At 32.5% G+C, this 20575-nt stretch overlaps 1 protein-coding gene across 1 annotated transcript; it reads left to right on the top strand.

The window, feature by feature from the left end:
• Positions 1–1518: 1518 nt before the first annotated feature.
• LOC145303943 (solute carrier family 46 member 2-like) lies at positions 1519–20106 on the top strand. The gene is made up of 25 exons (XM_080145615.1): positions 1519–1666; positions 2482–2550; positions 3587–3659; positions 3944–3979; positions 4128–4181; positions 4253–4305; positions 5387–5480; positions 5622–5707; positions 5852–5881; positions 7470–7516; positions 8262–8326; positions 8986–9041; positions 9352–9456; positions 9850–9944; positions 10395–10453; positions 10887–10901; positions 11711–11787; positions 12659–12718; positions 13933–13960; positions 15382–15432; positions 16071–16110; positions 16496–16562; positions 17524–17589; positions 17977–18047; positions 19360–20106. The coding sequence occupies exons 1-25, from the start codon at positions 1634–1636 to the stop codon at positions 19448–19450; spliced, it is 1521 nt and encodes a 506-aa protein (XP_080001741.1). The 5' UTR covers positions 1519–1633; the 3' UTR covers positions 19451–20106.
• The last annotated feature ends 469 nt before the right edge of the window (positions 20107–20575 follow it).

Genomic DNA, 20575 nt, shown 5'->3' with positions numbered 1-20575 from the left:
TGTGTCATCAATTGCCATATCCCAAGATAAAGAACAGCTTTAAAAGAACATAAAAAATTACAAAGGAGATAGAAAGAAGTCCCTCAGTGACGTCATAAAAAAAAGGGATGAGGAGAGGGAAAGAATACCCATAAAAAAAAGATGGATAATCCCTCGTTTTTATGACGTAACATGCTGATTTTTTGAGGGACTTTCTTCATCTTCCGAAATTAATTCGAAGAAAATTCGTGATTTTCAGCTGTCGTTGGGGGCCAACACATAGTAGAATTGCCGACCTTTTTATCTGACCCCCAAATATTATTTTATATTTATTTCGCTTGTTGGCTATACCTTATTCCTGGAATAAGATATTGAGATTTCCCGCAGTAGGACGAATTTACATTTTTTTAAAATGAGACCACTATCTCTTATTGCCACTCAGAGAATGTAATTAAAGGTACATTTGGTTGGATGGATGTACGGACAGATTCTAGATTTAGAATTGCTGCGCTATTAAAAACAATATTATTAGGTAGCACAGCCGTAACAGAGTAATAAAATTGAAGATTAAAAAATATCTTTAAGTTATAATGTACGATGTTCTTTACGTAAATTAGGCATATTCATATTTAACATAACAACTGCATATAAATGGACATACTTTATAATTCACTAACGGCTTCGCCCCTAGCCTCTAGGGACTTTGCCCCAAGAGGTGATAAAAAAAATTTGGGCGAAATACGTAAAAGGACCAAGAAAATCCCCTACAAAAAACAGAAGGGGGAAATGTTTTTTTTTATGGGGGGGGGGGGTTGGTGGTGTCCCACCCCCCAAGAAAATAGCCTAAAACCACCACAGGACCAGTAGGTATATTTTCTGAAGAGTAGAATCTAATCGGTTCAGTGGTTATTGAGATCTTAAGGGACGGAAGGACAGACAGACGGACGGACAGACAGACAGACGGACGGACAGACAGACAGACATCGTTCTACTTTGTATTATAGATAGAGTGTCTGTGCTACTAAAGGTTTCTTGTGGTTAATATGATAAGAAAGTAAACGTCTTGGAATTATTATTTTATTTTTATTAAGATGTTTTAGTTGTTTTTAATTATTGTTAAAATCATTTTTAATTAGAAAAAAAATATTTTGATTTTCTAAGTTTTGGAAAATCAGGGGGAAGGGCTGCACTGTTATTTAGTTTTTGGAGGGGGGGGGGGGGAGGAAGATAATCATCATATGAGGTATTTTGATTTTGGGACGTCCAATGGGGGGGGGGGGTATTTGGGTAAAACTAAAAATTGGACGTCCCTGGAGGGATTAAAAATATTTTCTGGTGCGCTTCATGCACTGTCTGATATAAATCATCACACTATTGATTGATTGATTGATTAGGTAAGACCTTACTAAAGCACATCATAAGTCATGACCTATATTTCTTGATTAATACCTCTGGGGACGGTTGATAACAACGTAGGGTCCCAAGACATTAAAATCCCAACTATAGCATGATGGACATGGACAATACATAATATTGTTTGTTATTGGCATAATACTTTAGGATTTGGAAGAAAAATTTTCAGATTCTTTTAGTATAAGCTTTAAAATGTAAATTTTTGATTTCTGAGTTTTCATTAATTAATTTATTGATCATTATGATTCCATCAAATAAAAGTGATTTTTATCAGGTTAAAATATTTAATTGTATGCAGTGTGAATCTACAATATAATTCACCTGTCTGTCTGTCTGTAGGTTTGTAATGCCTATTTAAACAAACCAACACTTAACTTCTTCGCATATGTTATTTACATTACATTGTTCTTGTAATTTTGACAAAAAACATTTCCTTATTTTCTCCATTTACAACGATATTAATTCAAATCCACTACTTAATCTGGGCAAATTCACATAAAACTTCATAGGCTAGCATAAGGATTCCTAAGTCTTAGATTTCATTTTATATCTATGTAAAGTTAAGGAAACCCTAACACCTAGGATAGCCTACAAAATTTTATTGCAGTTTCATTTTGTAAATTGTTACTGGTATCAAAGAGGCAAAGAATTGTTCTACCTGTAATGTTCGCACACTTTGTAAACCGATAAAGAGACCCAAAAAATCCCCCAAAAGCATTTTATTATAAAATATACAATTTGACATTTGTATTAGATTAGTCAGAATAAGGTTTTAGGCTATTGTTCCATGGCAATGTGCAGGGCAAACAAAAATATTAAACAAAACAAGGATTAGTTATTTAGAGAATCGTTTTACAGACAGCTTTACTTGGACATTAATGAACAGAAATAAGAATTAAAACCAGTTTTTATAACCCTGAGGGGGCCGCAGGCCCGGGCTATCAAAATTTTATGATGTTATTTTCATGTACGTGTAAATTTGTCTGGAATACGATTCTGTTCATAATATTCAGTACGGCTGAGAACCGGATCTAATCCAGCGGATACCACTCGGTTTCGAAGCCATACTAGAAAAATTTATTTATCAAGGAGCCTGAAATCCAAAAGAACGTTACGGTGCCTAGAATATCAGAATCTCAAGAATCAGAACCTCAACTGGTAAGACTTGATAACAAAACTTCTCTGCAATCAGCTTATACCAACAGCAAAATTAATTTTTAAAAATCACGATACCTTTACGTGATTTTCAGCTGTCGTTGGGGGGGGGGGGGGGGCAACACATAGTACAACAGAGGACCTTTGCCCCACATATATTATTAAGATTTATTTCGCTTGTTGGCTATTCCTTATTCCTGCTCTGCAATAAGTATGCTGATGTAAAAAGTGTTGTTGTTTATATATAATGAATACAGATTAATAATAGTTATTTATCGCATAGTATTTAAGAGAGCTTTCCACGGATATTAAGATTAAAGATATCAGATTTAAACCAATTTGTAAGCCCTTAAGATTTTATTTTAATATTTTTGGATTTTTCAGGACAGTTATTTTTCATTGTAAAAAGGCATAAGTTTTCAGAAAAACTAATCTTGTATTATTAAGCAGGGAGTAAGGGAGGGGACAATGGGCAATTAATTCAATTTAAGTGTATTTGCTGAAAGACCTTGAAATCCAGATTAATCTAGAAAATATGGAGGAAATTGTAAAGGGAGAGTTAATACAATACAGAAAACTATAAAATAAGAAGAAAGTTCCAAGAAAAAAACATTCATTTGAAAATTATATTACCAGTACATCAGACTGACGTAACCATTCTGTAATTAATAACTAGAAAAATCTCCCTTGAACCCATTCAACCCATAGCCCCATAACCCAAAATTTAATTGGATTCTTAGATTTTTTATTAAACAAATATCACAATAAAGTTTTTATCTATGAAATGATATTTTCTGGAGAGAAAAAAATTGTTAAAACCAGCCACATCATAACAAATTAAGTTTATTGACACTTGTCTGCAATATTCAAAACTAACAATTGAGATAGCGGCATTTGGTGCGCTAGTACCCAAAGTCAAACTGCTAAATTCTTGCACATTCCCTTTAAGCCAGTACTCAAAGTCTGAGACTCCTAAAAATTAAATATTCGATCCATTGTCCCCTACCTTACTCCCTGATTATTAAGTTTACTAATTTAGGAAGGAAAATGTATAAACCTACGAGCCTCATTGAAACGAACAGCTGTGGTTTTTGCAGTAAAACCTCTAACAAGTGAGAATTTATTCAAAAAAGTTATGCATAAATACTAGAAAATTAGCAGCATTTGATTGTATAGTGGCTTCTTTCCTTTTCTTGTCTTGAATTTTTTTTAGTGGTTAATTGGTCATTCTTTCTGGAGGCCATATATGTTCTTAAAGGGGGAGGGGGGGTATAGTATTAGACAATATAAAACAAGTTAATTATCTCTTTAAAACAAAGTTGTAGATCTCTTATTTCTGAATCTATCTTTGAGTTAATCAGTTTATTTTCTTATGAAATTAACTTTTTTTATTTAGTTATTTATGCCCTGGTTTATGCTATTCAAAGAACAGGTATCTTAAATAAATTGTATTTTAATAATTTCCTCTGATTTTCCATAATAAGGCAGGGATCTAAGTGAGATGCAGAGTTAAAATTATTAGATACTTTATTTTATATGGTTTCAAAAATCCAAAATCTAAATTTAAAATCTTATTTTAGTTGGTAATCAGTTATGGCTTGATAAAGTGTGCAAAAACAATCTAAGATACCCAGGTAAATAATGAATAATGTAAATTTTTAAAATCCAGACATACATTTTGATAATGTTATTTCTATTGTTGTAGACCATGTATGCCAGAATTTGGATAAAGTAGAATATGGGAATTACACTGATGAGGTATGAATTTATTATTTATTTATTCATCTAATGACTTTGATCCATTTATATTCCATCTATTAATCTATCTGTTGTTCCATCTATCAATCCATCTAATGAACCATCTATTGATTCATCTATCGATAAATATACTGATCCATCTATCAATCCAACTATTGATCCACCAATTAATCTATCAAGCAATCCATCTATCAATCCTTGTATTGATCCATCTATCCATTTATCTATCGATCCATCTATTGATCCATTTATTGATCCATCTATTGATCCAACTATCGATTCATCTATCGATCCATCTATTGACCCATCTATCAATCCATCTATCAATCCAACTATTGATCCATTTATCGATTCATCTATTGATCCCTCTATTGATCCCTCTATTGATCCATTTATCAATCCATCTATCAATCCATCTATCGATCCATCTATCGATTCATCTCTTGATCCATCTATCAATCCAACTATCAATTCATCAATCCATCTATCAATCTGTCTTTCAATCCAAGTGTCAATACATCTATCGCGCTCCATCTATTGCTCCATCTATTGCTCCATATATTGCTCCATCTATTGCTCCATCTATTGCTCCATCTATCCCTCCATCTATCCTTCCATCTATCATTCCATCTATTGCTCCATATATTACTTCATCTATCGCTCCATCTATTGCTCCATCTATTGCTCCATCTATTGCTCCATCTATTGCTCCATCTATTGCTCCATCTATTGCTCCATCTATTGCTCCATCTATCAATCCATCTATCAATCCATCTATCAATCCATCTATCAATCCATCTTTCAATCCATCTATCAATACATCTATCAATCCATCTATCAATCCATCTATCAATCCATCTATCAATCCATCTATCAATCCATCTATCAATCCATCTATCAATCCATCTAACAATCCATCTATAAATCCATCTATTAATCCATCTATCAATTCACCTATCAATCCATCTATCGATCTTCTATCGCCTCATTTACTGCTCTATCTATCGCTCCATCTATTAATCCATCTATTGATCCATCAATTGTTACATCTATCAATCCATCTATCAATCCATATATCCAGGTACAGAAAACAGTAAATGACTACCAAGTAATTGAGAGTTATATTGCACTGCCACCCATGATCCTAGCTGCTCTATACCTGGGTCCGTTGTCAGGTATGTTCACAACTAACAAACATAGGTGATAATGATTTGTAGAGAAGCTTTACTATACAAAAAACACTTTACTCTCCTTTACTTAACCTAACCTAGCTTAAAACTGGAAGCAAATTGCTGTTTAAACCTGTGAATTTTTAGATTATGGAAGAAAGCGAGTAATGGTGTTACCATTTATTGGTCATCTCATTTCTGGTGGTTGCTTACTTTTGAATGTTTATTATGAGGCAATTTTCTAAATTTGGTTTTTGTAAGAAACAAGTCTATATCCTTATGGGCTAGGGTATTATCAAAATATAAATTTTTATTTTATTAAAAATTTCTAAATATTATTATTTTGTTATCAAAATTAAATTGTTTTTTTTTTGCAGGAATGGGATGCAAGATACTTATGGCTCCAGGTACATATATTAAATAATATTTTGGGTGTTTAAGGGTTGTGGGTTAATATCATAATACTGCGGTATTGACGTAATTTGTCCTGTCTGATGCTATGTTGGGCGCATGACATCATTGTCATGCACAGTTAGGACTTTAAACCTACTGTGTTTTTGATTTAGGAGTGGAGCATCTCTATAAGCTGCTATCATTGTAACTAACAGTGAAGCTACTTTACAATTCGCGCTCGTTTGGCCCTACGTTTCCGCAGGACTTGCACCGCTACACTACAATTACACTCACACTCTAATACAATGAGACTTGCTTGCAGTGACTGTATAATTGCTTCACTATTATTCACTCAAGTATTACATTACACTGTTTATAAAATGCTAATAAATTTTTTCTATTATTATTTATTTTAAAAATGTTTATTTATCCTTTTCTAACTTTTCTCCATTGATCTTACCAAATGCAAAGGAAAAAGTTTTTTTTCCAGGGAAAGAGAAAATTATTCTTTAATCTTGGATAACATAATTACCCACACGGTTTTCTATTTATAATAGCCACTAGGGATGGGTTAGGTTATATAAGAATAGGAAAGGTAAGCCTGCCGACACAGCAATAAGGATCAGGGATCTAGAGGGATAAGACAATGGACAATAAATTGTTGTACATCCCCAATGATGAAACACAAAATTAACCTTTCTGTAGATTAAAATTAGTGGTTGAAACGTTTGGACACTTATTTCAATAACCAACCAATTAATTTCATTAAGTCCCTAAAATTGTTAAGCCAACAATTAAGAAAACGTTATTATAAAACTTTAGTGTAATAAAGAGACCAGTGTCCCCACCTTCACTGAGTAAGGATTCTTAAAGGTTACTCTCTCTTTTAAACACCCTCGAACCTTAGATTTAGTATTGAAAATTTTATTTCTATGGGGGAAAGGATATTAATCCTCCCCCCCTAATATAAAAAAAACATAAGATCATGGAAAGAAAACGAAGTAGCGGTTTCGTTGTATTTTCACAGTATATAGCTTTTCTCCTATTTCTTGCCCCTGCCGGGGGGCTTTAACCCTGCAGGGCAATTAATAACATTTACCTTACCTAACTTAACCTATCCAAATGCTAGTGTGAAAACACAATGATACCCGCTACTCCGTTTTCTTTCCATGACCCAAAACATACTTGTTTTCATTTTCTTTACATTGATCTCTGTCCTTTTTGAAGTTTTGATCCATCTCAATATCTTATTTGTACAAACTTTTGGAGTGAATATTCTTGTATAATTCGGGGGAGGGATATGTCACTTTAAGGAAACTAATTTTTGCTCTAATTTTCCGCCAGTCAAAAGAAACTCTGTAAAACTTTTACATATATTTTTCATGTTTTTTAGGTGTTTTTTAAATTAAGTTATTTATGAACAATTTTTGCCAAATTTAAGATTAAACCTCATGGCAATATTCATAAACAATAATTTATCTGACACAAATCTAAACACTTTAAATGTACACAGCTGCGCTACTTATGGGTTATCTGATTACCATATTGACGATAAAATTTCCCCTGTCATAATATCCACTTATTTTATATTCATTTTCTTAGGAAACTTACAATATATTTGGTGGCTTTACTGTGGTCAGTATTTCTATGTAAGTACATTTCATTTTTTTTATCAAAATGATGGGATCTAGTGCATGGTAAAATATTTCTGGGATCGATTATTTATCTCCAAATCCAAAATAGTTGTATTTTCTTGAGTCAAGCTTTCCTTTGCATTATTGGATCTAGTCTATTTCAGATTATATTTAGTCCTTTTCATGCTACTTATAAAGATGTGATTGTACAGGTATATAAAATGTATGTCCAGCCGTATGGCGCTAGCTTAGATTTTTTGAGATAATCGAACATTTCATTGTGAACTGCACTAGATCCAAATAGATCCAGCTCAGTTTAAGTTAAAATATCAGTTTATTAAGTTAATTGTTTAGCAAAGGGAGGGAGGGGGGAGGCTTTTACTCACTTGCGCTCATGTGATCTGTTATTCGTTGGCTCAAAAGCTTTGGATACTTCTAACAAATCTTTATTTATTAGTTCTAACTGATAGTGTATAAACTTTTCCACAAATTATTCACTTAGTCTTTCCGTCCGTCAGTCAGTCTTTTAGTCCGTAACGCTATGCGCATCTATCTGTACATTGTTTTTTCTGTCTGTATGTCGGTCATATCTCAAAAAGATTCAAATGAAGGTTTCGTGATTTTCTTTGAATTTTGCACATAGTCTCACTCTTTTCTTTGTTTTGAGAACTAAACCTCTGTTCTATAACTCACTTTGTCTATTTGTCCATTCCACGATGGCTTCCCTTCTTGTTGATGTTGTCATCCTTGTTTTAATTAGGACAGGATATATCGGTGATGTGACTAAGGTTGAGGAAAGAACTGCTCTGATTTCTATTCTTTCAGGTTACCTTAACCTTCTATTTAAGGCCAACTAAAATTCTCTAATCGGGATTTTGAAAAAAAGGAAAGATTTAGGCTATAATTGATTTAGGTCTTTACACAAAAACGACCATCACGTCTTTTTAAAAGCGAAGCTTTTCTATAATTAGGGTCGGTCCGTCCGTACGTCCATCACAGAGTTAGCTCTTTTCGTTAATTTAAACAGGTTAGAATTGTCCTATCGTTTCCAAACTTTGCATAATGATTCCTATAGTAGTTAGGTACAAATTAGAAAGCGTAGCAACTCTATAAACAATACCAGAATGTCCGTACGTCCATTTTAAACATGTCGATATTTAACTTTTTTGACAACAAATTTTTGTATGATAACATTATCCGATTCTTCTGATTTTTTGAAAACTGATTCCTATTACAACAAGGTACAATGTTATAAGCGAAGCATCTCTATAAACAAGTCCCAAAAATGTAAGTATGTCCTTAAACAGTATCATCTATTAATGCAGTTTTGCAACAAATTTTCTTAAAATATTGTTTGTACTGTAATTAATATTCTGCTAATTTAGTTCTGACAATCTACAAGTGTTAATGTTTGTTTGTCCTTCCATTTCAGAGCTTCGCTTTTATGGATGTTGTCATCCTTGTTTTTGATTCTTGTTATTCAGGTCTAACATACTGTACCTTTCCCCTGGCAGATTATGTTGGTGTACAAATTTTTACAGTAAGTAAATACTTTAGTACTAGCGCTCACGCCCCTAGAGGCCTCTAGGGACACTTAAAATAGGAAGGGGGGAGTCGATCTACCCCCTTTTCAATTTTTGTTTTAAAAGCTAAAGTAAAAAAAGATTGAGGGAGATAACTTTTTTCTTGGGAGGTTGGTGGTACCTTTCCCAAAAAGATATGTAGTTAAAAACCCTCCACGGACCTAAAAAAAACCGCAAAGGAGAACCATGTCGGTTCAGCGGTTAGCGATAGACAGTTAGACATCCTGTTACTTTTATAAAATGATAATTATTAAATCTTATTTATAGTACTATGGATACAAGGCAGTCTACTGGACGTCCTTCAGTTTTGTCGTCATAGGAATCATCTACATTCAATTTATACCTGAATCTATGATGACCAGAAAAAGTGAGGTACCTATTTCTTGTTAACTCTCTAGGTAAAAACGTCCAATTCTGTGGGAGAAGGGTGGAGAATAAAGGTTATCAAAGTTATTTTGGTAGGTGGAGGTGATAGTTCATTTTTTTCCAAAAATTTAAGGGTTGCTGCCGACAAAAATTTGTTTAGGGGGGGGGGGGGTATACATCCTTTAACCTTCTTCCTAGGACGTTTTAACAAGGTCGATATCATCAAAGATTTTTATACATGATAGGGTCTTAAAAAGTTTTAAAAATTTTTGGGGCTATTTCTTATCAAGACTTTTCCTTGATAAACACAGCCAATTTAGGAATTTAGAGTTTTTAAGAAATAAACAAACTACTAACTATACATTAAAATAGAGGAATAATAAAAACAAATATTTTCAGATAGAGAATAGTGAAGATAGTTGTATGACAAGATCTTGGAAACAGCTCATAAAAAGTTTTAAAATTCTGTTGAAAGCATTTAAGATTATTATAAAGTAAGTGTTTTAAGGTATAAGTCGAAATAAACCTAACCTAACTTGATCTATCTAAAGTAATAAACAAGCAAATGGAAAACTACCCTAACTATTTTTTCAATTTATTTAAAATCAGGAACGGAGGGGGGGGGGGAGGTCTGCGATTTAAAAGGCAATTCTGGAAAAAAAATTTAAAAATAAAACTGAGGAATAATATTATCCTGTGTTCAAATAGCTTGAATCCCATTTTTTTAGTAACAAGTTCCTTCGCCTTAAGCCACAAGGAAAGGGTTTTAGGGTCAGAAAAAAGGCCTAAATAACCCCAAAGTCATTATTAAAGCTGCCCTGAAAAGTACAACCAATTCGGACCAGTATTTTCATATATATTTAGCTTTAGACAAAAAAGCTTGATACTTTATGGAATTGTTTAAAATCTATACTCAATTATCATTGATAGTCTTTAATTTTAAGGAAAAGAGAAACAGGAGAAAGAAAAATTCTGATATTTCTCATTGTTTTGGGTCTAATGGGTAATATTTCAGTAGTAAAGCTACTCCTCAACTAGTGTATATCCGTATGTCTGTACCTCTATCTGTTTTGGGTCTAATGGGTAATATTTAGAGTATTTCTGTAGTAAAGCTACTTTATAACTAGTGTATATCCGTATGTCTGTACCTCTGTCTGTTTTGGGTCTTATGGGTAATATTTAGATTATTTTAGTGGTGAAGCTACTCTATAACTAGAGTATATCCGTATGTCTGTCACTCTGTCTGTTTTGAGTCTAATGGGTAATATTTAGATTATTTTAGTGGCTTGTGCTTAACTAGAGTATATCTGTATGTCTGTCAAGTTATACAATCGCAATTTTCTCAGAAATATACCACACTTGTATTAAACTTTATGTTCTTTTTAAAATAATATAAAAATAAATATCATCTCTATGTCTAATTTTCAATATTTCAGGTTCTGTTAGAACAGGTAAAATATTTATTAAAATATTATTTAACTAGTGGCTATGAATCTAAAGGTCCAAAGGGAAACTTAAACTTGGAGAGGGGAAGTCAAACTCACCTCCATTTAAAATCTTCAAGGATAATTAATATACCATACTTATGTATATGCAGATGTTTCCCCTCATTACTGAAGCACGAGAAAAACTCTCACCCTCTCTTTTATAAACAAATGATTTTGTTTTCTTTTATAAACAATTTTATACAAAGGTTTACTAATTTAACAAGGATGACAACATCCATAAAAGCGAAGCACTGAAACGGTAGGACAAACGGACATGAACACTTATATAGTGTCAGAACTGAATAATCAGAATATATAAGTATAAGAGTCGAAGCAAAATTGTAAGTGAATTTGTTGAAAAACTGCTTTATACAGGATAATGTTTATGGATATACTTACATATTTAGGACTTGATTATAGAGTTGCTTCGCTTATAACATTATACTTTGTTGTCCCAGAATTAAATATACCAAAAATCAAATCAATCGGATTATTAGACCACATAAAAATTTGTTGTTAGAAAAGTAAAAAAAAACAACATGTTTAAATTGGACGTACGGACATTTTGGTAATGATTATAGAGTTGCTACGCTTTTAAAATCGTACCTAACTACTAAAGGAATCACCATGCAAAATTTGAAATCGATAGGACAATTCTAACATGCCTAAATTAACGAAAAGAGCTATCCGTTACGGACGGACGTACGGACGGAAGGACGGACGGACCGACACTAATTATAGAAAAGCTTCGCTTTTAAAAAATGTTAAAACAGATGAAAACGGCCTGTTGTATACACAGAAAAAATTTGAGTGGACAACCGAACAGTATGGTACTTACACCAGCTTTACAGTAAGTAATAAACTTTAAGGGACAGCGGAAAGTGTCATGTATGACGTCATAAAAATACGTCTATATATTATACATCTCTTTTTTGGGGGGTTTCCTTTCCTATTTTTTTAGTCGTATTTTTATGACGTCACACATGACACTTTGCGCTGTCCCATACTTTTAAGTTTCAAGTCTGCTTCATCAAATCCATATATCTATAACGCTTCAAATTTGTTTTCTTTTTTGCCTTATATCATTTTGTATAAAACTGCAGCTGCAGATGACGAGAAATGGCAGTTGACAACAGTAACAGCCGTTGCTTCAACCAACTAAAAATAAATAACACTTGTCAACCGTAATTGTTTTTTTTTTAACTTTTAGCAAAATTCTGTATCGATATGTGCAAAATCCCATATTGGCACTTTCCCTAAAAGTGCTTAGAGGGCACAGAACGGTCCACACTTATAATTGAAGTAAATTAAAAATAAAGATTGGGGCTATCTTTTACCCAAACTAACCTAACCTATTGCCTGAAGTAAAACACATGAAAATACAACCCCTTCCCCCTCCTATTTTAAATCTATCATTCTAATAAATTTATTTTCTCGTATTCATTCGAATCCGGTGGATAGGAACCGATTCTCATCCATACGAAAAAACTATGTCTAGCATCGTATTATATCCAGCTTTCTACGAATATAAAATAAAAATGTACAATAGAATGTACAATTATAAGATTAAAACCAGCTTTTTTAGCCCGTGCCTACGGCACCTAGGGGCTAAAAAACTGGTTTTAATCTTATAATTGTACATTCTATATCCGCGGAAAGCCGTTTATAATACGATGCGAGAAATAACTATTAAAGGAAAATTTAAACATTAATTATTTTAGGTATTACATATAGCTGTAAAGTCGTTGATTGTTCTACCATTGCTCTGTTATTACCTCCAGGTATATTATCATCCTGCCCCCACTATAGAAAAATATGCATCTTAATGCTTCAACAATCAGGCTATATTTTTACTCATCCAACTATTATGTCTTTTTATTTATAACCAACTGAAGATTTGTTAAGATCAAACACTGTGTGTTGGACTTATCCAATAAAAATAACATGTTTAAATAAACTGTGTTGATCACTCTATGTGAATATATAAAGTAGTAAGTTTTTTTTGTCTGAATCTTAAGATTTAAATAACTACTGAAACTGAATGAGATATCATTTCAAATGAAGCTTCATTTAAGCCTCAGGATGGTTTAGGATATTTTTCAAAAATCCAGAGCCCCTAATTGCCAGGAGCCCAGCCTCTAGGTATTTTCTTCCCCCATTCCCTTTTTATATGACGTCACCACAGTGCGTTCGAAGGTGCTTTGACTATTGTGTCAGAACCTAAATTGAGACATAGCGCATTTCATTACCCTAGGTTTGGTAAATTCATTTCACTTTTCAATAAAATCTAAAATGCAGCCGTTTTTGAGAAAATAAGATTTGAAAATTTCAAGTTCAATTTTCATCCACTAGGAGTTACCGCATAATCAAGACAAGAAAAGCAAAGATTATTTAATTATATTTTGCACAAGTTTGCTTTTATAAAGTTCTTCATCAAACCACTCCTGGAGTGAATTGATTCATGGCCATTTTTATCAGTTGCTTTGCTAAGGTCACGGAAATTCAGCCGTAAATAAATCATATATAGAGAGGTTTTATGACAGACTTTAAAAAAGCAAAGTTGTTCAAAATTTTAAATAAATTATCTTTGCTTTTCTTGTCATGATTGTGCGGTAACTCCTAGTAGGTGAAAATTGAACTTGAAATTTTCAAATCTAATTTTCTCAAAAACGGCTGCATTTTAGATTTTATTAAAAAGTGAAATGAAGTTACCTAACCTAGGGTAATGAAATGCACAATGGTCCAATTTAGGTTCTGACACAAAAGTCAAAGCACCTTCATACGCACTGTGGTCACAGGAATCGTCTTGCTCAAAACTGGGACAGTTTGGGGTTCGTCAACACTGAATGTATTTTAAATGTCTGTAGGTTCAACTTTGCTAAAATAAGGAGTCATTTCGGGGCTTTAGTCATTTACAGAGGAATTTAATTTATGTTTTGGTAAGAATTTGTAACTGGCTTTAAAATGTTAAAATAATATTCATTGTTTGATCTAGGTTCATGATTGTGTTCTAGGAATTCTAGGTAAATTTTAGTAGAATAGCTGAAGCGCTGGAAAGTGTCATGTGTGACGTCATAAATATAATTCTTAAAAGGAGGGATAACAGGAAAAGCGGGAAAGGAAACAACTAAAAAAGAGGTGGATAATAGACGTATTTTTATGACGTCACACAAGGCACTTTCTAGCGCTTCATAATAGCTTTACAATATGTCACAGGTCTTATGTTTTTTTTCTAGAATTTTTATTTTTCTCACTCTTTCTTTAAATTACATGAAATAAAGGAATTATGTTCACTGGCATACTTAAATTTTTATGACTTAATTTTAGAGTTGCTTCGCTTAAAATGTTCTCCCAGGAATCATTCTTCCAAAAAACCAGATGAATATGATAATTAAATCATATAAAAACAAGAAGTTAAAAATCAACATGCTTTAAATGGACGTACGGACTTTCTGGTAGCAAAGCGTTGCTGCGCTTTCTAAATCGTACCTAACTCTAAAGAAATCATCCAAAGTTTCAAATCCATAGGCTTATTCTAATATACCTAGATTAACGAAAAAGCTAACCGTGATGGACCCTAACTATAGGAAAGCTTTGTATTTTAACATTGGTAACTAATTAACCATTACAAACAGACAGTAGGACAGAAAGACATACACGATTACTTATAGAGAAGTTTCACTTCTATATTCTGAAAAAAAGTAATTGAATAAAGTTAAATAGAAAAATAATTTGTAAAGATGTTTTTTTATATTCAAATTTTAAAACAAAGGGGAATTTCTAGTTAATTCTAAACAAAACAATCATTGCCCGTCAATTAATTAATTACAAGTTAAATTAATCAATTAACATTTAATGCATTGAGCTATAGAAAATTTAAATTTCTTTTATCAATTTCTCAAAAAAATGTATTTTGTTTTCTTTCATCAAAATTATTTAGTATTTTAAACTATAGAATTCTAATTTTAAACAAACATCTCCCCCCCCCCCCCACCCCTCCTTTTCTACAATACTTCTTTGTAAGCAGAGAAATCCTTATAATAAAGTAACAGGATCTTTGTGTATTCGTCTGTCTGGCTGTACCGAACGATCTCCATAACCGCTGAACTAATATGGTTCTCTTTTACAATTTAGCCTCTCATAGGTCCTGGGAAGGTTTATAGATATTTTGAGGGAGAGTACCACCACCTTCCCAAGAGAAATTGCGACTAAAAAATATTTTAAATGGTCGATAGGCGGTGCCACTGTGTCGAAGAAACATGAAAAAAAAACTGCTGATATTACCATGGACAAATTATTCTCAACTTGGATATTTTTAAAGAAAACACTAAAAGAAAGTTCTAGTATAGAAAAATGTAAAAGAAACCACTCTATCCTTCTCTCTCCTCCTACATGCTGTTTTGAGAACTTATTGGTTCATTGCATTCACATTTTAAAATTTTAGGGTATATGAGTGAAATTGAAGAAAATCTTGTCTTTGCTCTGGCTACAAAAGGTAAATATAGTGAAAATTGTTTTTAATAAATAAATACGACGGTTTCCCTCATGTCACACTTTCTGAAAGAAAATATATTTATGTATGTGCAATTTAGGTTAGGTTAGGTAAAAGTTAAGAGAGCGTTGGCCAGGTGGGTGTAGGGTTTCGATGGGGTCATGAAAAAGGTTTTATGGAAAGCATCGGAAATTTTTAGGTTTTTCAAAGTATTTTTAAATTGAAGTATTAAAATTAGATAAACGTAAAAATTGAGATTAATACATTAATAAGTAGACATAAGCCTTTTTTTTTGTCAAAGTGAAATGTCTTGGCTTTAAATGGTGCATTGATTATTATAGTATGTATTTTCATATTAACCCGCAACCTTAGCATAAATGACGGCATGCCTGCTTGCTTTCAGAGAGGTGTCTGGTTTGAGTCTGAACCACAATTTGTCATACTAGAGATTTTAAAATGGTACCTGCTGCTAATAGTGAGAGAAGGGGGAATGCCTTTGCCTTTGTTTGTCAGTTGGATGTTACTCAACCTAACATCCTAGTGGGCTTGGAGCATTGCATCCCATTACAAGCATATGATGCCCTTCTTGAAATTGAAGGAGGTCTCTATCCCAACAAGATAATGAATTGTCATATTTGTAGGATGGATGTTATATTATGGTTCAGCCCTTTCAGCTCTTGGGTAAGATTTTGAAAATAGATTGGTTTTACTATTAACATCATATAATCTTCATAAATACATTACAAATTAAAAAAATGAATTTACCCTCATGACCAGAAAATTTCTTTAGTCCAGATCTAAGATTATCAGCTTCAGGTTCTCCTGAAACATTTCTCTGTTGTTCCTCAAGATAGACAGCTGATTTTTTTGTGTGACGATTCCCTAAAACAATGAGCATCTAGTATACAATTTACTTGGTCTGTTAGTCTGTCAATCAGGCTAAACCAATTTTATGAAAGTTTTTGAGAATTTTTCCCTAATAAATTTATTTTTGTTCACAGTTATTTCAAGATTTTATGCTTCACTATTTTTGGATATTTTCATTCTTGTTACTTGTTTATTTTAGAGGAAGTAAAAGTACACCTGAAATATCTATTCTATCTAAATGTGTTCCCTCGTCTGAACTTGGATCTGTAAGCATCATATTTAAAAGCGAAGCTTTTCTATGATTAGGGTCGGTCTGTCCGTCTGTCCGAGATAGATAGCTTTTATTCGTTACTTTAGGCATGTTAGAATTGTCCTATCGATTTCAAATTTTGCATGATGATTCCTGTAGTAGTTAGGTACGATTTAGAAAGTGTAGCAACTCTATAATCATTACCAGAATGTCCGTACGTCCATTTTAAACATGTTGATTTTTCTAATTTTTTAACAGCAAATTTTTATGTGATCTAATTATCCGTTTGATCTGATTTTTGGTATATTGATTCCTGGGACAACAAAGAACAATATTTTAAGCAAAGCAACTCTATAATCAAATCCTAAAAATGTAAGTATGTCCATAAACTCAATAAACATTATCCTGTATCAAGAAGTTTTTCAACAAATTTACTTACAATTTTGCTTCGACTCTTATACTTTTATATTTTGATAATTCAGTTTAGACACTATACAAGTGTTAATGTCCGTTTGTCCTACTGTTTCAGTGCTTCGCTTTTATGGATGTTGTCATCCTTGTTAAAAGCACAACTTTTCTATTAATAAAGTCTCTCCTTATAAAATGGATAGCTTTGATTATCATTAGACATGTTTGAATTATCCTAATTGACTTCAAACTTTGCATGATGAGTCTATAAATAATTCAGAGCTGGAACTTTAAATCATTTTAATGGTGCGCCAAATCAAGGTGAGCCAACTTTCCACCAATGAGAGCACAGCATTTTATGAAATGCCGCACTGTGATTGGCTGAAATTCGGCGCACCCTGATTTGGCGCACCATTGAAATGATTTGAAGATCCAGCTCAGTACAATTTAGAACTTATATAATATTTGACAACAGTCTGTTAGTCCATTTAAAACAAATCAGACCTGAAGACATACAGGTTAGTTTGAAAAGTTGTATAAAAGAACTATATCATTTTATAAACTTTAAGGTCTTAACATTGTTTAGCCTGCTCAGAACTGCCTGTTCCTACATTCTTTTATCATTTATGAAACAGGTAAAATTGATCTGAAACATAGAATAAAACCTCAAATATTTCTTGAAGAAAAGATGGACCTTATTTCAAATTGTGCCTTTGTCCAGTTGGGACAAAACTGAAATAATAATTTTTGATAAAATATCTCAATAAAAATGATTAGTATTTTGTCCAATTTTTTTCATAGTCATTTTATTACTAAATTCATGATTAAATTGGTTTCTTTTTTATAGTTTTGCACACATTTTAGGCTAGCCAGGCAGAATCTTCTACCTAGATTTCATATTCTATACATTTTTCTCTTAAATGATGAATTTGAAAAAACCACTAGCAAAAGGATTAAAACTTTTTGGAATGGAACAATTTAATCTGAAATCATTATTTTGTGTTATCAATATTTCTTATAAGGTTTATAATGAAACAATTGACGTATTTCCTGGCTCTCAATATGCCATTTCTGCTGGAATTGGTTTTCTCAGGTAACCAACTTTCAAAAATTTTTTCAAGCAGGGGCTTCAAAACCGATTATTTCTGCTGGATTAGAACTTGTAAATCATGAATAGTATTGTATTAAAGACAACTGTCCACGAATATAAAAAGAATCATATAATTGATAACAGCTTAGGCATAGCCCTGGCCTATGACCCTACGGGTCTAACAAAACTGGTTTTAATTTTAAAATTTTTACATTTTAATATCCGCGAAAAGAAGTCTTGAAAACAATAGGATAAATAAATATTACCAATTTTATTAGTAGCAAACTAATAAAACTTTATCGTTAGATCGTCCGTAATGCTAAAGTTTTTGTGATTTATTTTTATGAAGTTTAATGTTTACTTTTATGACACTACTCTATAGTTAATTATTTCCCTCATATCCATCCATAATTTTTGAGCTTCGCTACTTGTGGATGTTGTCATCCTTGTTCCAGTATATTGTGGTATTTTGAAAAGAATTAATTGCAACTATAGAAATTAACTACTCTAAACTATAATAACTTTGAAAATCATTTTCCAGTAGGGTTTCGAAACCGATCAATATCCGCTGGATAAGAACCGGTTCTCACCCATACTGAAAAATCATGTATAGCATCGTATTACAAACAACTTTCTACGAATAATAAAACAAAACCATATAATTAAATAGATCTGTTAGCCCAACTATGTGATCCATCGGGTCTAACAATGCTATTTTCAATTATATAATTTATCATTTTAAAAGCTGCCTTGAAAACAATGAGCTAAATAATTACTTTTACCTATTTTTAAAAGCGAAGCTTTTCTATCATTAGGGTCGGTCCGTACGTCCGTCCGAGTTAGATAGCTTTTATTCGTTAATTTAGACATGTTAGAATTGTCCTATCGATTTCAAACTTTGCATGATGATTCCTGTAGTAGTTAGGTACGATTTAGAAAGCGTAGCAACTCTATAATCATTACCAGAATGTCCGTATGTCCATTTTAAACATGTTGATTTTTCTACTTTTTTAACAACAAATTTTTATATGACCTAATTATCCGTTTGATCTGATTTTTGGTATATTGATTCCTGGGACAACAAACAACAATAGTATAAGCGAAGCAACTCTATAATCAAGTCCTAAAAATGTAAGTATGTCCAAAACATTATCCTGTATCAAGCAGTTTTTCAACAAATTTCCTTGCAATTTTGATTCGACTCTTTCGATACTTTTATATTCTGATTATTCAGACACTAGACAAGTGTTAATGTCCGTTTGTCCTACCGATTCAGTGCTTCGCTTCTATGGATGTTGTCATCATTGTTTTTCAGTATGCTGGTAATGTTATGTATGTACGCTTGTGTGAGAAAGAATGAGAGAAAATATGGACCACTGGGGAATAGAAACTTTCATCAACATTAAACATTTATATTGTAATAGTACAGATGATCATGTTAACTTTTACAAGCAGGGATACTTTACATGTGTTGTGCGTTGGTTAAAAAAAATATTTTTACCTGGATCTTTCTCCAGTTTTTTATGTTCTATGAAAAGTGGGCTAAAATAACCCAATCATATATAATATTTACCCCATCCCCTCCCATCCTACTGGATAAACGGCCCGACCAATATATGCGAGGGAAAATTGCAACATAGATTGACGACATTTTTCTCCTGTCATAATATCAACGTATATTCTACATCCATTGTTGGTTAGCGTTTGATTGTTCATAAAAATGACGGCCCCCTAAAAAGTGACAGCTTTTATTGACTTAAAATTCTATGTTTTTTATATGACCATTAAGAAATATAAGTTTTCCGGAATTTTAATGTTAGGGGGAGATTTGAAATCTGCATCAAATTTTAAGGATTTTTATAAAATTCGTTTTTTGTATAATTCTTTATCTAAAAGCGGAAATGCATTTTAAGTTAATTAATTTTGACCAATAGGATAGGTGGATTTTAAACTACCTGCGCTCTAATTGGTTGAATGATGCACGCCATCCAATCAGAGCGCAGATTTTTTAAATCCACCAATCACAGATGCCAAAATTAATTAACTTAAATTGTATTTCCGCTTTAGATAAAGAATTATAGAAAAAACGAATTTTATAAAAAATCCTCAAAATTTGATGCATATTTTAATTCTCCCCCTAACTTTTAAATTCCGGAAAACTTATTTATCTTAATGACCATGTAAAATTTAAAAAGTGGTCATTGCAAAATATATTTATTTGCCCTATTTACTAGTCGACATTAAATAATATAAAAATAGCAGGATCTATGTTTGTCTGTCTGCCTATAACAAAGGATATCCATAACCACTGGACTGATATGGTTCTACTTTACAAAGTAGATTCTCTTAGGTTCTGAAAGGTTTATAACTATTTAGGGGGGGGGGGGGGGGGTACCACCATCCTTCAGAGAAATCGCACAGAGAAAGAAAATACCAAAAACATTAAAAGTGCCGTTATAGGACTTCGTTGGCATAGAAAACAATTTTTAAAGTGCCACTAGAGGCCTCTAGGGGCCTAGCCGCAAGTGTAA

Source organism: Acartia tonsa, chromosome 13 (assembly GCF_053477335.1).
Source record: "Acartia tonsa isolate MP-2025a chromosome 13, ASM5347733v1, whole genome shotgun sequence".
NCBI lineage: Eukaryota > Metazoa > Arthropoda > Copepoda > Calanoida > Acartiidae > Acartia > Acartia tonsa.
This window is presented reverse-complemented; position numbering and strand designations above follow the sequence as displayed.